Source organism: Homarus americanus, unplaced genomic scaffold, assembly GCF_018991925.1.
Source record: "Homarus americanus isolate GMGI-L3 unplaced genomic scaffold, GMGI_Hamer_2.0 scaffold11230, whole genome shotgun sequence".
NCBI lineage: Eukaryota > Metazoa > Arthropoda > Malacostraca > Decapoda > Nephropidae > Homarus > Homarus americanus.
The window spans coordinates 5,712-22,500 of NW_024714760.1; the positions used below are offsets into that span (position 1 = coordinate 5,712).

A 16,789-nucleotide genomic window follows, 5' to 3' on the forward strand; every position below is an offset into this window, starting at 1 on the left:
GATCAGTTTTAGCAGCAGAAAATTTACATACGTTGGCACATGTTGTAAAATGGTATTGAATGGTATTGCTTCTCATGGTTGTGGCGGGTGTGGTGGTAGGCGGGTGTGGTAGTGGTTGTTGTAGTGGTGGTTGTTGTAGTGGTGGTTGTTGTAGTAGTGGTTGTTGTGGTGGTGGTGGTTGTTGTGGTGGTGGTGGTGATGTTGTATAGTGGTGGATGTTTGTGGTGGTGGTTGTTGTAGTGGTGGTTGTTGTAGTGGTGGTTGTTTATAATGGTGGTTGTTTAGTTATGGGTGTTGTAGTTATGGGTGTTATAGTGTTGTTCCAGTTGTGGTTGTTGTAGTGGTGGTTTATTTGTAGTGGTGGTTGTTGTAGTGGTGGTTGTTGTAGTGGTGGTTGTTGTGGTGGTGGTTTATAGTGGTGGTTTGTAGTTGGTTTTTGTAGTGGTGGTTGTTGTAGTGGTGTTTTTTATTGGTGGTTGTTGTGGGGTGTTGTTGTTGTGGTGGTTGTTGTAGTGGTGGTTGTTGTAGTGGTGGTTGTTTGTAGTTATGGGTGTTATAGTGTTTGTTCCAGTTATGGTTGTTGTAGTGGTGGTTGTTGAATGTGGTTTGTTGTGTAGTGGGGTTGTTGTAGTGATGGTTGTTGTAGTGATGGTTGTTGTAGTGGTGGTTGTTGTTTGTGGTGGAGTGTGTTGTAGTGGTATTTGTTGTAGTGGTGGTTGTTGTTGTAGTGGTGGTTGTTGTAGTGGTGGGTGTTATAGTAGTATTTGTTGTAGTGGTGGCTGTTTTAGTGGTGGGTGTTTTAGTGATGGTTGTTGTAGTGGTGGGTGTTATAGTGGTATTTGTTGTAGTGGTGGTTGTTGTAGTGGTTGTTTTTGTAGTGGTGGTTGTTGTAGTGGTGGTTGTTGTAGTGGTGGTTGTTGTAGTTATGGGTGTTATAGTGTTTGTTCAGTTATGGTTGTTGTTGTGGTGGTTGTTGTTGTGGTGGTTGTTGTAGTTGTTTGTTTAGTGGTTGTTGTTGTAGTGATGGTTGTTGTAGTGGTGGTTGTTTGTAGTTATGGGTGTTATAGTGTTTGAGTTATGGTTGTTGTTGTGGTGGTTGTTGTTGTGGTGGTTGTTGTAGTGGTTTGTTGTAGTTATGGGTGTTATAGTGTTTGTTCCAGTTATGGTTGTTGTTGTGGTGTTTGTTGTTGTGGTGGTTGTTGTAGTGGTGGTTGTTGTAGTGGTTGTTGTTGTAGTGATGGTTGTTGTAGTGGTGGTTGTTGTAGTTATGGGTGTTATAGTGTTTGTTCCAGTTATGGTTGTTGTAGTGGTGGGTGTTAGTAGTATTTGTTGTAGTGGTGGGGTGTTGTAGTGGTGGGTGTTGTGAGTGGTGGTTGTTGTAGTGGTGGTTGTTGTAGTGTTGGGTGTTAAGTGGTATTTGTTGTAGTGGTGGTTGTTGTAGTGGTGGGTGTTGTAGTGGTATTTGTTGTAGTGGTGGTTGTTGTAGTGGTGGGTGTTGTAATGGTGGGTGTTGTAGTGGTGGTTGTTGTAGTGGTGGTTGTTGTAGTGGTGGGTGTTATAGTGGTATTTGTTGTAGTGGTGGTTGTTGTAGTGGTGGTTGTTGTAGTGGTGGTTGTTGTAGTGGTGGTTGTTGTAGTGGTGGGTGTTGTGGTGGGTGTTGTAGTGGTGGTTGTTGTAGTGGTGGTGTTGTTGTAGTGGTGGGTGTTAGTAGTATTTGTTGTAGTGGTGGGTGTTGTAGTGGTTTGTTGTAGTGGTGGTTGTTGTAGTGGTGGGTGTTATAGTGGTATTTGTTGTAGTGGTGGTTGTTGGTGGTGTTGTTGTAGTGGTGGTTGTTGTAGTGGTGGTTTTTGTAGTGGTGGTTGTTGTAGTTATGGGTGTTATAGTGTTTGTTCCAGTTATGGTTGTTGTAGTGGTGGTTGTTGTAGTGGTGGTTGTTGTAGTGGTGGTTGTTGTAGTGATGGTTGTTGTAGTGATGGTTGTTGTATGGTTGTTGTAGTGGTGGTTGTGTGGTGGTTGTGTAGTGGTGGTTGTTGTGGTGGTTGTAGTGGTGGTTGTTGTAGTGGTGGTTGTGTAGTTTTGGGTGTTATAGTGTTTGTCCAGTTATGGTTGTTGTAGTGGTGGTTGTTGTAGTGGTGGTTGTTGTAGTGGTGGTTGTTGTTATGGGTGTTATAGTTTGTCAGTTGGTTGTTGTAGTGGTGGTTGTTGTAGTGGTGGTTGTTGTAGTGGTGTTGTAGTTTTGGGTGTTATAGTGTTTGTTCCAGTTATGGTTGCTGTAGTGGTGGTTGTTGTGTGGTGATTGTTGTAGTGGTGGTTGTTGTAGTGGTGGTTGTTGTAGTTTGGGTGTTATAGTGTTTGTTCCAGTATGGTTGTTGTAGTGGTGGTTGTTGTAGTGGTGGTTGTTGTTGTGGTGGTGGGTGTTGTAGTGGTATTTGTTGTAGTGGTGGTTGTTGTAGTTATGGTGTTATAGTGTTTGTTCAGTTATGGTTGTTGTAGTGGTGGTTGTTGTAGTTTTGGGTGTTATAGTGTTTGTTCCAGTTATGGTTGTGTATTGGTGGTTGTTGTAGTTTTGGGTGTTATAGTTTGTTCCAGTTATGGTTGTTGTAGTGGTGGTGGTTGTTGTAGTGGTGGTTGTTGTAGTTATGGGTGTTATAGTGTTTGTTCCAGTTATGGTTGTTGTAGTGGTGGTTGTTGTAGTGGTGGTTGTTGTTGTGGTGGTGGGTGTTAGTGGTATTTGTTGTAGTGGTGGGTGTTGTAGTGGTGGTTGTTGTAGTGGTGGTTGTTGTAGTGGTGGGTGTTATAGTGGCATTTGTTGTAGTGGTGGTTGTTGTAGTGGTGGTTGTTGTAGTGGTGGTTGTTGTAGTGGTGGTTGTTGTAGTTATGGGTGTTATAGTGTTTGTTCCAGTTATGGTTGTTGTAGTGGTGGTTGTTGTAGGTGGTTGTTGTAGTGATTGTTGTTGTGGTGGTTGTTGCAGTGGTGGGTGTTATAGTGTTTGTTCCAGTGGTTGTTGTAGTGGGGTGTGTTGTAGTAGTGGTGGTTGTTGTAGTGGTGGTTGTTGTAGTGATGGTTGTTGTAGTGGTGGTTGTTGTAGTGAGGGTGTTATAGTGTTTGTTCCAGTTATGGTTGTTGTAGTGGTGGTTGTTGTAGTGTGGTTGTGGTGGTTGTTGTAGTGATGGTTGTTGTAGTGGTGGTTGTTGTAGTGGTGGGTGTTGTAGTGGTGGGTGTTATAGTGGTATTTGTTGTAGTGGTGTGTGTTGTAGTGGTGGGTGTTGTAGTGGTGGTTGTTGTAGTGGTGGTTGTTGTAGTGGTGGTTGTTGTAGTGGTGGGTGTTATAGTGGTATTTGTTGTAGTGGTGGTTGTTGTAGTGGTGGTTAGCTGTGGTGGTTGTTGTAGTGGTGGTTGTTGTAGTGGTGGTTGTTGTAGTGGTGGGTGTTATAGTGGTATTTGTTGTAGTGGTGGTTGTTGTAGTGGTGGTTGTTGTAGTGGTGGTTGTTGTAGGTGGTTGTTGTAGTGGTGGGTGTTATAGTGGTATTTGTGTGTGGTTGTTGTAGTGGTGGTTGTTGTAGTTATGGGTGTTATAGTGTTTGTTCCAGTTATGGTTGTTGTAGGTGGTTGTTGTAGTGGTGGTTGTTGTAGTGATGGTTGTTGTAGTGATGGTTGTTGTAGTGGTGGTTGTTGTAGTGGTGGTTGTTGTTGTGGTGGTGGGTGTTGTAGTGGTGGTTGTTGTAGTGATGGTTGTTGTAGTGGTGGTTGTTGTAGTTATGGGTGTTATAGTGTTTGTTCCAGTTATGGTTGTTGTAGTGGTGGTTGTTGTAGTGGTGGTTGTTGTTGTGGTGGTGGGTGTTGTAGTGGTGGTTGTTTTGTGGTGGTTGTTGTAGTGATGGTTGTTGTAGTGATGGTTGTTGTAGTTTTGGGTGTTGTAGTGTTTGTTCCAATGATTGTTGTTGTAGTGGTGGTGGTTGTTGTAGTGGTGGTTGTTGTAGTGGTGGTTGTTGTAGTGGTGGTTGTTGTAGTGGTGGTTGTTGTAGTGGTGGTTGTTGTTGTAGTGGTGGTTGTTGTAGTGGTGGTTGTTGTAGTTGTGGGTGTTATAGTGTTTGTTCCAGTGGTTGTTGTGGTGGTTGTTGGTCGTGGTGGTGGTTGTTGTAGTGGTGGTTGTCGTAGTGGTGGTGGTTGTAGTGGTGGTTGTTGTAGTGGTGGTTGTTGTAGTGGTGGTTGTTGTATTGGTTGTTGTTGTAGTGGTGGATTTGTTTGTAGTGGTGGTTGTTGTAGTGGTGGTTGTTGTAGTGGTGGTTGTTGTTGTAGTGGTGGTTGTTGTTGTAGTGGTGGTTGTTGTAGTGGTTGTTGTTGTAGTGGTGGTTATTGTAGTGGTGGTTGTTTTAGTGGTGGTTGTTGTAGTGGTGGTTGTTGTAGTGGTAATGATGTATTTCTAAATGAGTTTTTTCATAATGACCGTTTTTATAATAAAGATATTAGCTAAATTATATAATGATACATACATTAATTATTTCAAACATGAACACGTAGGAAGTTTATCAGAAATATTACACATGAATTAACTGTTAAACTCTGGTATCAAATTGACGTTTTCGGAGGACGCATTTAATATTTTTACCCACAATAAGACATACTAAGACAAATTACGTATCAGTAATACTACATTATGCAAAAACTACCATTTTAAAGGATCAGAATCACATTGAATTATTACACTGGTCCTGATAGTTGGTGGATGAGTGTGACTGACTGGGAATTTGGCCGCTGAGCCGTCAACAGAGGCGGGAAATATGATTACCAACAACTTCGCATTCCCCGCATCTGTTGACGGCTGGAACGGCCAAGGTCCCCAGTCTGCCACACTCATCCATCAACTGCGCTCCCGCCTCACCACATTAATCAACTCACGCGCAGCCATCATCCAACTCAACACACTTCTCATCCTCATCAAAAGACCAATAACTCCAAAAGTCCTATGGCGACGGACGAGTGGCGACGGGGACAGGCAGAGATGACTGCTGGGAGTCTCCAGTCACAACTCTGCACAGGGGCGGCACAGATAAGATGGTCGTTTATGCACTGGGATCTAGGCAGCAGTGCAATCCGGTCCTGTCTGTGCGACTGAGCAGCCTTTTCGAGGAGCCACTCTGCTCACCCCACATGAGGAGGGGGCTACAAAAGGTGCCCTAAACATAGCCTGCCTAAAGAACCAACCTGACTGGGCAACCGCACCCAATAAGGTCATCCTTATGCGGTCGAAAACAGTCATAATCACAGATCCAAACAAAGCAAATTATAAAACTTCTTTTGGTATCTGAGTGGAATGTCAGGACCGTTCTGGATACTGATAGAAATGAGCGTCCTGAAAGAATAACTGCCCTTGTGGCAAAAGAGCTGGCGAGATATATCATCCACATAGCAGCCATTAGCGAGTCTCGGCTCCCAGACGAGGGTCGACTCACAGAACGGGGTCTGGCTATACCTTTTCTGGAAGGGTAAGCCTGCTGCACAGAGAACCCGCATTTATGGAGTTGGCTTTGCCACCTGCCGATGCATCCTACACAGGCTAACTGAAATGCCTATTCAGATCAATGAGCGCCTTATGACACTGAGTCCCACTGAATCATTCACGTCATGCCTTCTTCATCAGTGCACACACCCTAATACTGGATGCATACGATGACATCAAGGAGGCCTTTTAAGCCAACCTTGTCAGAGATACTGACACAACCTCACTATCACCAATACCTTGTTTAGGCAGGTTGACCAATTCAAGGGTTCGTGGCTACACCCACGATCAAAACACTGGCATCTCATTGACTACTTCTTTCTCAGAGAAAGAGATCATCGAGATGTCCTCATCACCCGAGCCATGCATAGCTCAGACCACTGAGACACTGATCATCGGCTCGCTAGAGACAAGCTCTCACTTCACGTCGCCCCAAAATGGCGAAGGCAACAAGCCTCCAGAAGAGGTTTTAACACTAAGCCTCTGGAGGATGCAGCGGTAGCACATGATTTCAGAGAGCAGCTGGAACATGGGCTGATAAACAATCCAACAACAAACAACCTAAATCCGAGTGCCGAATGGAGAATTCTGGACACTGTCATGAAAAATACCTGCAGACCCTCGGCCAAATCGAAAGAATATACCAGGACTGTTTTGATGAAAACGACCCGGAAATCAGTGTACTCGTCGATGACAAACTGCTGCTTTAACCGCCTGGCAGAACAATCCTTAGTTTCGGACAAAAACTGATAATTTCCACAAGCAGAAGACGGCGGCCGGGCGCAAACTTCACAATCACAAGAATGACTGGCTTAAAAATAAAGCATGTGATGAAACACAAAAAATGCAGATCACCACAAAATGTGCGAATTTTTCAATTTTACTAAAACATTCTCTGTGCCAAACACTCATGGCGCAGCTACCCTCTGCTCATTCGAAGGTAACTCCCTAATTAAAGACGATGAAGGCCTCCTTCAGCGCTGGAAAGAGCACGGCCATTCGCAGCTCATCCGAAACACTGATGTGGATAACGTGACTACCCAGCAGGTCAATAAGCATCCAGACCTAATCCACCTCGCTATCCTCAATTCCTGGATAAGGTAGCTACTGCCATAAAAAAGATGAAGAATAACAAAGACTCAGGGCCTGATGGAATCCCAGCCAAGGTGCATAAAGCAGGAGGACCTCTGCTTACCAGCCGTCTCCACTCTCCCTTGGAGAATAAATGGGAAAAGGAAGAAATCCCCCAAGTTCTTAAAGACGCCTCCATTGCCAATATTTATAAAAACAAGGGAGATCGGTCAGACTGTGACAACTACCGCGGGATCTCGTTGCTGTCTGTAGCTAGCAAGATTATCGCCAGAGACCTACTAAACAGATGTTTTCCTGTGGCGGAAAACTTTCTCCCAGACTCTCAATGTGGCTTTAGACCATCACGTGGCACCACAAACATGGTCGTTGCTGCCGGCTAGATACAGGACCTGTAACCTGTACATGGCCTTCATCGACCTAACCAAGGCCTTCAACTCGGTCAACAGAGAAGCCCTCTGGTGGACCCTCAGCCATTTTGGCAACTCCACGATGGCATGAACGGCAGTGTCCTGCACAATGGCACCCAGTCTGAGTTCTACCCCATCTAAAGGAAATAAAACAAGGGTGTGTACTGGCACCAACTCTCTTTTGCATTTTCTTGGCTGCCTTCTTTACTTGTGCCAGTGCCAATTTAGCTGGCGAGGTGGACATCGAGTATCAGATAAAGGGTCTTTTCAACATAAGACGACTCCAGGCAGAAACAAAGGTGTCAGCAGCTTCCCTTACTGAACTTCAGTTTGCAGATGACCTCACCCTTGTCGCTCACACCAAACACGACCTACAGGAAATTCTCAACACCTACACAGATGCTTATGCACACTTCGGCTTTGAGGTGAATATACATAAGACTCAGGTTCTCTTTCATCCTGCCCCTGGTTCAGCCACACCTCCACCATCCATCCATCTTAACAGTACTACCCTCTCTAATGTTACCCACTTCCAGTATCTCAGCTCCCACCTGTCCACCACCGCGGACAACGATGAATAGATTCAACATCGGATTAGATGTGCATCTCTATCCTTTGGCCAACGCCACACCTTGTCTTCAGCTGAAGGGAGCTGAATTTATCTACAAAGTTACACGTATATCGAGCAGTGGTCTTCCTCACCCTACTATATGACAGCGAGACATGGTTTACATACAGAGGCACCTCAAGGCACTGAGTTCGCTGGGAAGACAAGAGAACAAATGCCAATATTCTCGCTGACACCAACTGTAGGAGCATCGAGGCTACCATTATCCATGAACAACTACGCTGGAGTGGCCATGTTACCCACATGGACGACAGTAGACTGCCAAAGCAGCTACTTTACAGTCACCTAACGAATAGTAAAGGTAACGCCGGCGGGCAACTGAATAGGTATAAGGATAGTCTTAAGACAAACCTGAAAAAGTGCCAAATCGACCCCCTCACTTGGGAGACGATTACTCCACACGGTAACGCTTTGAGGAGCACCACACGTGTTAATACTTTCGAGTTTGCCCGACTGCATACCGAGTCAGACAAGCGCCAACACCTGAAAAACACTAACCGCCGCCCCTCCCGCACTAGATGTAGCCCTCCACACGTGTAACATCGGTGGATTACCTTGCCGGTACCGTATCAGCCTCACTAGTCATCTCAGAACTCACCAACCTAGGTGACATCCTTAACAACTCATATTATTTTATCTTAGCTGGACGATCGTCATAATCGAGTCCGAGTGAGAGCAAAGTAGTAGTAGTAGACCCAACACAGTGCAGACCCAACACAGTGTAGACCCAACACAGTGTAGACCCAACACAGTGCAGACCCAACACAGTGTAGACCCAACACAGTGCAGACCCAACACAGTGTAGACCAACACCTGGCACGGGCCCAACACAGTGCGGAGCCCAACACAGTGCAGACCCAACACTGAGGTATGGGCCCAACGGAGTGCAGACCCAGCCCAGTGTAGACCCAACACAGTGCAGACCCAACACAGTGCAGACCCAACACAGTGCAGACCCAACACAGTGCAGACCCAACACAGTGCAGACCCAACCACCAGTGCAGACCCATCACAGTGCAGACCCAACACAGTGCAAGACCAAACACAGTGTGGGCCAACACAGTGCAGACCCATCACAGTGCACACCCAACCCAGGGTACCAGGCCAGCCCAGTGCAGACCCAACACAGTGCAGACCCAACACAGTATAGACCCAACACAGTAGACCCAGCACAGTGCAGGAGCCCAACCCAGTGTAGGCCAACACAGTGCAGACCCAACACAGTACAGACCCAACACAGTGCAGACCCAACACAGTAAGACCCAACACAGTGCAGACCCAACATAGTGCAGACCCATCACAGTGCAGACCCAACACAGAGTGCAGATGACACAGTGTGGAGCCCAACACAGTGCAAGACCCAACACAGTGTAAGGCCCAACACGAGTGCCAGGCCCCAACACAGTGTAGGCCAGTACAGTGGAGCCCAACCCAGTGAGACCCAACCCAGTACAGACCCAACACAGTGGAGCCCAACACAGTGTAGACCCAACACAGTGTGAGCCAACCCAGTGCAGACCCAACCAGTGCAGACCCAACCCAGTGCAGACCCAACACAGTGCAGACCCAACACAGTGCAGACCCAGCAAGTGCAAGACCCAACCCAGTGCAGGCCCAACCCAGTGCAGACCCAACACGAGGTGCAGCAGACCCAACGCAGTGTGGGCCAACACACAGTGCTTAAGATCCAACAGAGTGCTAGACCCCAACACAGTGTAGACCCAACACAGTGTAGACCCAACACAGTGAAGACCCAACACAGTGAAGACCCAACACAGTGTAAGACTAACACAGGAGTGTGGGCCACCAGCCACAGTGTAGACCCACCAGCACGAGGCCATGAGCCCAGCACAGTGTAGACCCAGAACAGTGTAGACCCAGCACAGTGCAGACCCAACACAGTATGGGCCAACACAGTGGAGCCCAACACAGTGTAGACCCAACACAGTGCAGACCCAACTGGTGTAGACCCAACACAGTGTAGACCCAACACAGTGTGAATGAAGCACAGTGTGGGCCAACACAGTGTAGACCCAACACGGTGTAAGGGCCCAACACAGTGCTGAACCCAACACAGTGGACCCAACACAGCGAGTGTAGATGACCCAACACCAGTGTGGAGCCAAACCTGATGTGGAGCCCAACACAGGTACTTGGGCCAACACAGTGTGGAGCCCAACACAGTGTAGACCCAACACAGTGTGTAGACCCAACACAGTGTGGGCCCCAACACAGTGTAGACCCAGCACCAGTGCAGACCCAGCACAGTGCAGGGCCCCAACACAGTGTGGGCCAACACAGTGCAGACCCAACACAGTGCAGACCCAACACAGTGCAGACCCAACACAGTGCAGACCCAGCACAGTGCAGACCCAACACGGTGCAGACCTAGCTTAGGTGCACACCCAACACAGTGTAGACCCAACACAGTGTGGGCCCAACACAGTGCAGACCCAACACAGTGCAGACCCAGCACAGTGTAAGACCCAACAGTGTAGACCCAACACAGTGTAGACCCAACACAGTGTAGACCCAACACTTACAGTGTGGGCCAACACAGTGCAGACCTACACAGTGCAGACCCAACAGTGCAGACCCAACACAGTGCAGACCCAACACGGTGTGGACCCAACATGGTGTAGACCCAACACAGTGCAGACCCAACACAGGTGCAGACCCAGCACAGTGTGGAGCCCAACAGTGTAGACCCAGCACAGTGTGGGCCCAACACAGTGTGGAGCCCAGCAGTATGGAGCCAACACAGTGCAAAGACCCTACACACAGTACCAGACCCAACACAGTGCAGACCAACACAGTGCAGACCCAACACGGTGCAGAACCCAACACAGTTACCAGACCCAACACGGTGCAGACCAACACAGTGCAGACCCAACACAGTGCAGACCCAACACAGTGTAGACCCAACACGGTGCAGACCCAACACGGTGCAAGACCCTACACAGTGCTGGACCCAACACAGTGCAGACCCAACACAGGTACGGAACCCAACACGGTGCAGACCCAACACGGTGCCAGGAATGACCCAACACGGTGCAGACCCAACACAGGTGCAGACCCAACACAGTGTAGACCCAACACAGTGTATGGAGCCAACACAGTGCAGACCCAACACGGTATGAACCCAGCACGGTGTGGAGCCCAACACAGTGTGGAGCCCAGCTTACGGGTGCAGGCCAACACAGTGTGGAGCCCAACACGGTGGGCCCAACACAGTGTGGACCCAGCACAGTGCAGACCCAACACAGTGCCAGACCCAACATAATTTTAGACCCAACACAGTGCAGACCCAACTTTTGGTGCCAGACCGACACAGTGTAAGACCAAACTGGTACAGACCCAACACAGTGTGGGCCAACACAGTGGGCCCAACACAGTACAGGCCCAACACAGTGTGGACCCAACACAGTGTAGACCCAACACAGTGCAGACCCAACACAGTGCAGACCCAACACCCAGTGCAGACAACACAGGTGCAGACCCAACACAGTGCAGGGCCAACACAGTGCAGACCCAACACAGTGCAGACCCAGCACAGTGCAGACCCAACACAGTGCGGGCCAACACAGTGCAGACTGACACAGTGCAGATTGAAGCAGTGCAGACCCAACACAGTGCAGACCAACACAGTGCCAGACCCAACACAGTGCAGACCCAGCACAGTGTGGAGCCAACACAAGTACAGACCCCAACACGAGTGCAGACCCAACACAGTACCAGGCCCAACACAGTGTAGACCCAACACATTGCAGACCCAACACAATTGAGACCCAACACAGTGTAAGACCAACACAGTGCAGACCCAGCACAGTGCAGACCCAACACAGTGCAGACCCAACACAGTGTAGACCCAACACAGTGCAGACCAACACAGTGGACCAACACAGTGCAGACCCAACACAGTGCAGACCCAACACAGTGCAGACCCAACACAGTGCAAGCCCCTTTAACACAGTGCAGACCCTACACAGTGCGGACCCAACACAGTGCAGACCCAGCACAGTGTGAGCCCAACTGATGCAGGCCAACACAGTGTAGACCCAACTTTGGTATAGACCCAACGATGTAGACCCAACACAGTGTAGGCCAACACAGAGTGCAGACCCAACACAGTGTAGACCCAACACAGTGCAGACCCTACAGTGCACCCAGACCCTACTGAGTGCAGACTCAAGCACAGTACCGGAGCTCAGCACAGTGCAGACTCAACACAGTGCAGGCCCAGCAGTGTAGACTGACACAGTGTGGGCCAACACAGTGTAGACCCAACACAGTGCAGACCCAACACAGTGCAGAGCCAACACAGTGTGAGACTAACACAGTGTAGACTGACACAGTGTGGAGCCCAACACAGTGCAGACCCAACACAGTGTAGACCAACACAGTGCAGAGCCAACACAGTGCAGACCTTGCAGTGCAGACCCCATACAGTGCAGACCCAACATGATTACAGACCCAACACAGTGCAGACCCAGCAGTGCAGACCTACACACAGTGCAGACCCTACACAGTACAGACTAACCTGATGCAGACTAACACCAGTGCAAGACCCAACACAGTGCAGACCCAGCACAGTGTGGAGCCCAACACAGTGTAGACCCAAACACAGTGCAGACCCAACACAGTGCAGACCCAACACAGTGCAGACTCAACACAATTTTAGACCCCACTTTGAGTGCAGACCCCATACGAAAGTGCAGACCCAACACAGTGCAGACCCAACACAATGCCAGACCCAACACAATTGAGACCCACACACAGTGCAGACCCAACACAGGTGTGGGCCAACACAGTGCAGACCCAACACAGTGCAGACTCAACACAGTGCAGACTCAACACAGTGCAGACCAACACAGGTGTAGACCCAACTGCAGTGTGGGCCAACACAGTGTGGAGCCAACACAGTGCAGAGCCAACACCAGTGCAGACCCAACACAGGTGCAGACCCAACACAGTGGACACAACACAGTAAGGCCCAACTTTGATGTGGGCCCAACACAGTGCAGACAGCACAGTGTGGAGCCCAACACAGGTGTGGGCCAACACAGTGTAGACCCAACACAGTGTGGAGCCCAACACAGTGTGGGCCTTTGAGTGTAGGCCCAACACAGTATGAGCCCAGCACAGTGTGGGCCAACACCCAGTGCCAGACCCAACACAGTGTGGGCCCAACACAGTGCAAACCCAACCCACCAGTGCAGACCCAACACAGTGCAGACCCAACACAGTGCAGACCCAACACAGTGCAGACCCAACACAGTAAAGACCCAACACGGTATAGACCCAGCACAGGTGGACCCAACACAGTGCAGACCCCATACAGTGTAAAGACCCAACACAGTGCAGAGCCAACACAGTGCAGACTAGCACAGTGCAGACCCCCCATACAGTGTAGACCCAGCACAGTGCAGACCCAACACAGTGCAGACCCCCATACAGTGTCAGACCCAACACAGTGCAGACCCAACACAGTGCAGACCCAACACAGTGCAGACAACACAGTGCCAGACCCAACACAGTAGACCCAACAGGTGGGCCAACACAGTGCAGACCCAGCACAGTGCACAGACCCCCGCCACAGTGCAGACCCAACACAGTACGGGCCCAACACAGTGCAGACCCAACACAGTGCAGACCTACATTTAGACCCTACACAGTGCAGACTCAACACAATGCAGACTCAACACAGTGCAGACTCAACACAGTGCAGACCTTTGTGAGAATGTGGAGCCAACACAGTACAGACCTAACACAGTACCAGACCCAACACAGTGCAGACCCAACACAGTACTGGCAGACTCAACACAGTGCAAGACTCAACTGATGCAGACCCCATACGGTACCAGGGCCAACACAGTGCAGACCCAACACGGTACAGACCCAACACAGTGCAGACCCTACACACAGTGCAGACTCCAACACAGTGCAGACTCAACACAGTGCAGACTCAACTTTAATTAAGACCAACATGATGTGGGCCAACACAGAGTGTGGTAACAGTGTAGACCCAACACAGTGCAGACCCAACACAGTGTAGACCCAACACAGTGCAGAGCCAACACAGTGCAGACCCAACACAGTGCAGACCCAACACAGTGCAGACCCAACACAGTGCAGACCCAACAGTAAAAGACCCAGCACAGTGTAGACCCAGCACGAGTGCAGACCCAACACAATTGCAGACCCCATACAGTGTAGACCCAACACAGTGCAGAGCCAGCACAGTGCAGACCCAACACAGTGCAGACCCCATACAGTGTGGGCCCAACTTGCAGTACTAGACCCAACACAGTGCAGACCCAACCACAGTGCAGACCCAACACAGAGTGCAGACCCAACACAGTAAGACACAACACAGTGTAGACCCAACACAGTGCAGACCCAACACAGGTGCAGACCCCATACAGTGTAGACCCAACACAGTGCAAGACCCAACACAGTGCAGACCCCCCATACAGTGTAGACCCAACACAGTGCAGAGCCAACACAGTGCAGACCCAACACAGTGCAGACTCAACACAGTGTGGAGCCCAACACAGTGCAGACCCAACACAGTGCAGGCTCAGCACAGTGCAGACTCAACACCCAGTGCAGGGCCCAACACAGTGCAGACCCAGCAGTGCAGACGCAGTGTAGACCCAGCACACCCGGTGCAGAGCCAGCAGTGCAAGACCCTACACAGTGCAGACCCAACACAGTGCAGACCCAGCACAGTGCAGACTGGCACAGTGCAGAGCCAACACAGTGCAGACCCAACACAGTGCAGACCCCATGCAATGTAGACCCAACACAGTGCAGACCCAACACAGTGCAGACCCAACACCAGTGCAGACCCAACACAGTGCAGACCCAACACAGTGGAGCCAACACAATTAGACCCAACACAGTGTAGACCCAACACAGTGCAGACCCAACACAGTGTAGACCCTGTACAGTGTAGACCCAGCACAGTGTGGGCCAATACAGTATGGAGCCCAACACAGTGTGGACCAAACACAGTGTAGACCCAGTACAGTGAAGACCCAACACAGTGGGCCCAACACAGTGTGGGCCCAGCACAGTGTGGGCCCAGCACAGTGTGGGCCCAGCACAGTGTGGGCCCAACACAGTGTGGGCCAGTACGAGTGAAAGACCCAACACAGTGTGGAGCCCAACACAGTGTAGATCCAACACAGTGTAGACCCAGCACAGTGTAGACCCAACACGAGTGTAGACCCAGCACAGTGTGGGCCCCAGCACAGTGTAGACCCAACACAGTGTGGAGCCCAGCACAGTGTGGAGCCCAACACAGTGTAGACCCAACACAGTGTAGACCCAACACGGTGTGAACCCAACCTGAGTGTGGGCCAACACAATTGCAGACCCAACACAGTGCAGACCCAACACAGTGCAGACCCAACACAGTGCAGACCCAACACAGTGCAGACCCAACACCCAGTGCAGACCCAACACCAGGTACCCCAGACCCAACACAATTCTGGACCCAACACAATTAATAGATCCAACACAGTGCAGACCCAACACAGTGTAGACCCAACTTCTGTTTCAGACCCAACACAGTGTAGACCCAGCACAGTGTAGACCCAACACAGTGTAGATCCAGCACAGTGACCCAGCAGTGTGGGCCAACACAGTGTGGAGCCCAACACAGTGTGGGCCAACACAGTGTGGGCCAGCACAGTGTGGGCCCAACACAGTGTAGACCCAACACAGTGTAGACCCAACACAGTGTAGACCCAACACAGTGTGGAGCCCAACACAGTGTAGACCCAACACAGTGGCTCCAGCTTTGGTGTGGCTCCAGCACAGTGTGCACCCAACACAGTGTACACCCAGCCGCAGTGTACACCCAACACAGTGTGGGCCCAACACAGTGTAGATCCCAACACAGTGTGGGCCCAACACAGTGTAGATCCCAGCACGAGTGTAGACCCCAATACAGTGTAGACCCAACACAGTGTGGGCCAACAGTGTAGATCAGCAGTGTAGACCCAACACAGTGTGAAGATCCCAGCACCAGTGTAGATCCCAGCACAGTGTAAGATCCAGCACAGTGTAGATCCCAGCTTGCAGTGTAGATCCAGCACAGTGTGGGCCCAACACAGTGTAGACCCAGCACAGGTGTAGACCCAGCACAGTGTAGACCCAACGAGTGAGGGCCCAGCACAGTGTGGAGCCCAACACAGTGTGGGCCAGCACAGTGTGGGCCAACACAGTGCAGACCCAACACAGTGCAGACCCAACACAGTGTAGACCCAGCACAGTGTAGACCCAACACAGTGTAGACCCAGCACAGTGTGGGCCAGCACAGTGCAGGGCCCAACACAGTGTAGACCCAACACAGTGTAGACAACACAGTGTAGACCCAGCACAGAGTGTGGGCCAGCACAGGGTGTAGACCCAGCACAGTGTAGACCCAGTACAGTGTAGACCCAACACAGTGTAGACCCAACACAGTGTGGACCCCAGTACAGTGAAGACCCAAAACAGTGTGGACCCAAGCACAGGTGCCGGAGCCCAGCACAGTGCAGGCCCAACACAGTGTAGATCCCAACACAGTGTGGAGCCCAGCACCAGTGTGGACCCCAGCACAGTGTAGACCCAGCACAGTGTGGAGCCCAACACAGTGTGGACCCAACACAGGTGTAAGATCCAACACCAGTGCTTAGATCCAACAGAGTGTGGAGCCCAACACAGTGTGGACCCAACACAGTGTGGGCCAACACCAGTGTAGATCAGCACAGTGTAGACCCAAAAGCAGTGTGGGCCAACACAGGTGCAGACCCAACACAGTGTAGGCCCAACACAGTGTAGACCCAACACAGTGTGGGCCCAACACAGTGTGAGCCAGCACAGTATGGAGCCCAGTACAGTAAGACCCAACACAGTGTAGACCCAACACAGTGTAGACCCAGTACAGTGTAAGACCCAACACGGTGCAGACCCAACACAGTGTAAGACCCAACACAGTGTGAGCCCAGCCACAGTGTAGACCCAGCCACAGTGTAGACCCAACACAGTGTAGACCCAGCGCAGTGTAGACCCAGCACAGTGTAGACCCAACACAGTGTGGAGCCCAACACAGTATGGGGTCCAGCAAGAGTGTGGGGCCCAGCACAGTGTGGAGCCCAGCAGTGTGGACC

At 50.3% G+C, this 16,789-nt stretch overlaps 1 protein-coding gene across 1 annotated transcript in view; it reads right to left on the reverse strand.

The window, feature by feature from the left end:
- Positions 1-723: 723 nt before the first annotated feature.
- The window catches only part of LOC121879530 (mucin-2-like), a gene marked incomplete at both ends in the record, with an annotated part of 17,820 nt that continues 1,754 nt past the window's right edge, over positions 724-16,789 (reverse strand). Inside the window, 9 exon segments of the mRNA XM_042386193.1 lie at positions 724-946; positions 1,417-1,684; positions 1,740-1,959; positions 2,742-2,935; positions 3,160-3,312; positions 3,368-3,499; positions 3,611-3,860; positions 3,938-4,129; positions 4,131-4,399. Coding sequence (XP_042242127.1) covers positions 724-946; positions 1,417-1,684; positions 1,740-1,959; positions 2,742-2,935; positions 3,160-3,312; positions 3,368-3,499; positions 3,611-3,860; positions 3,938-4,129; positions 4,131-4,399 — 1,901 coding nt within the window.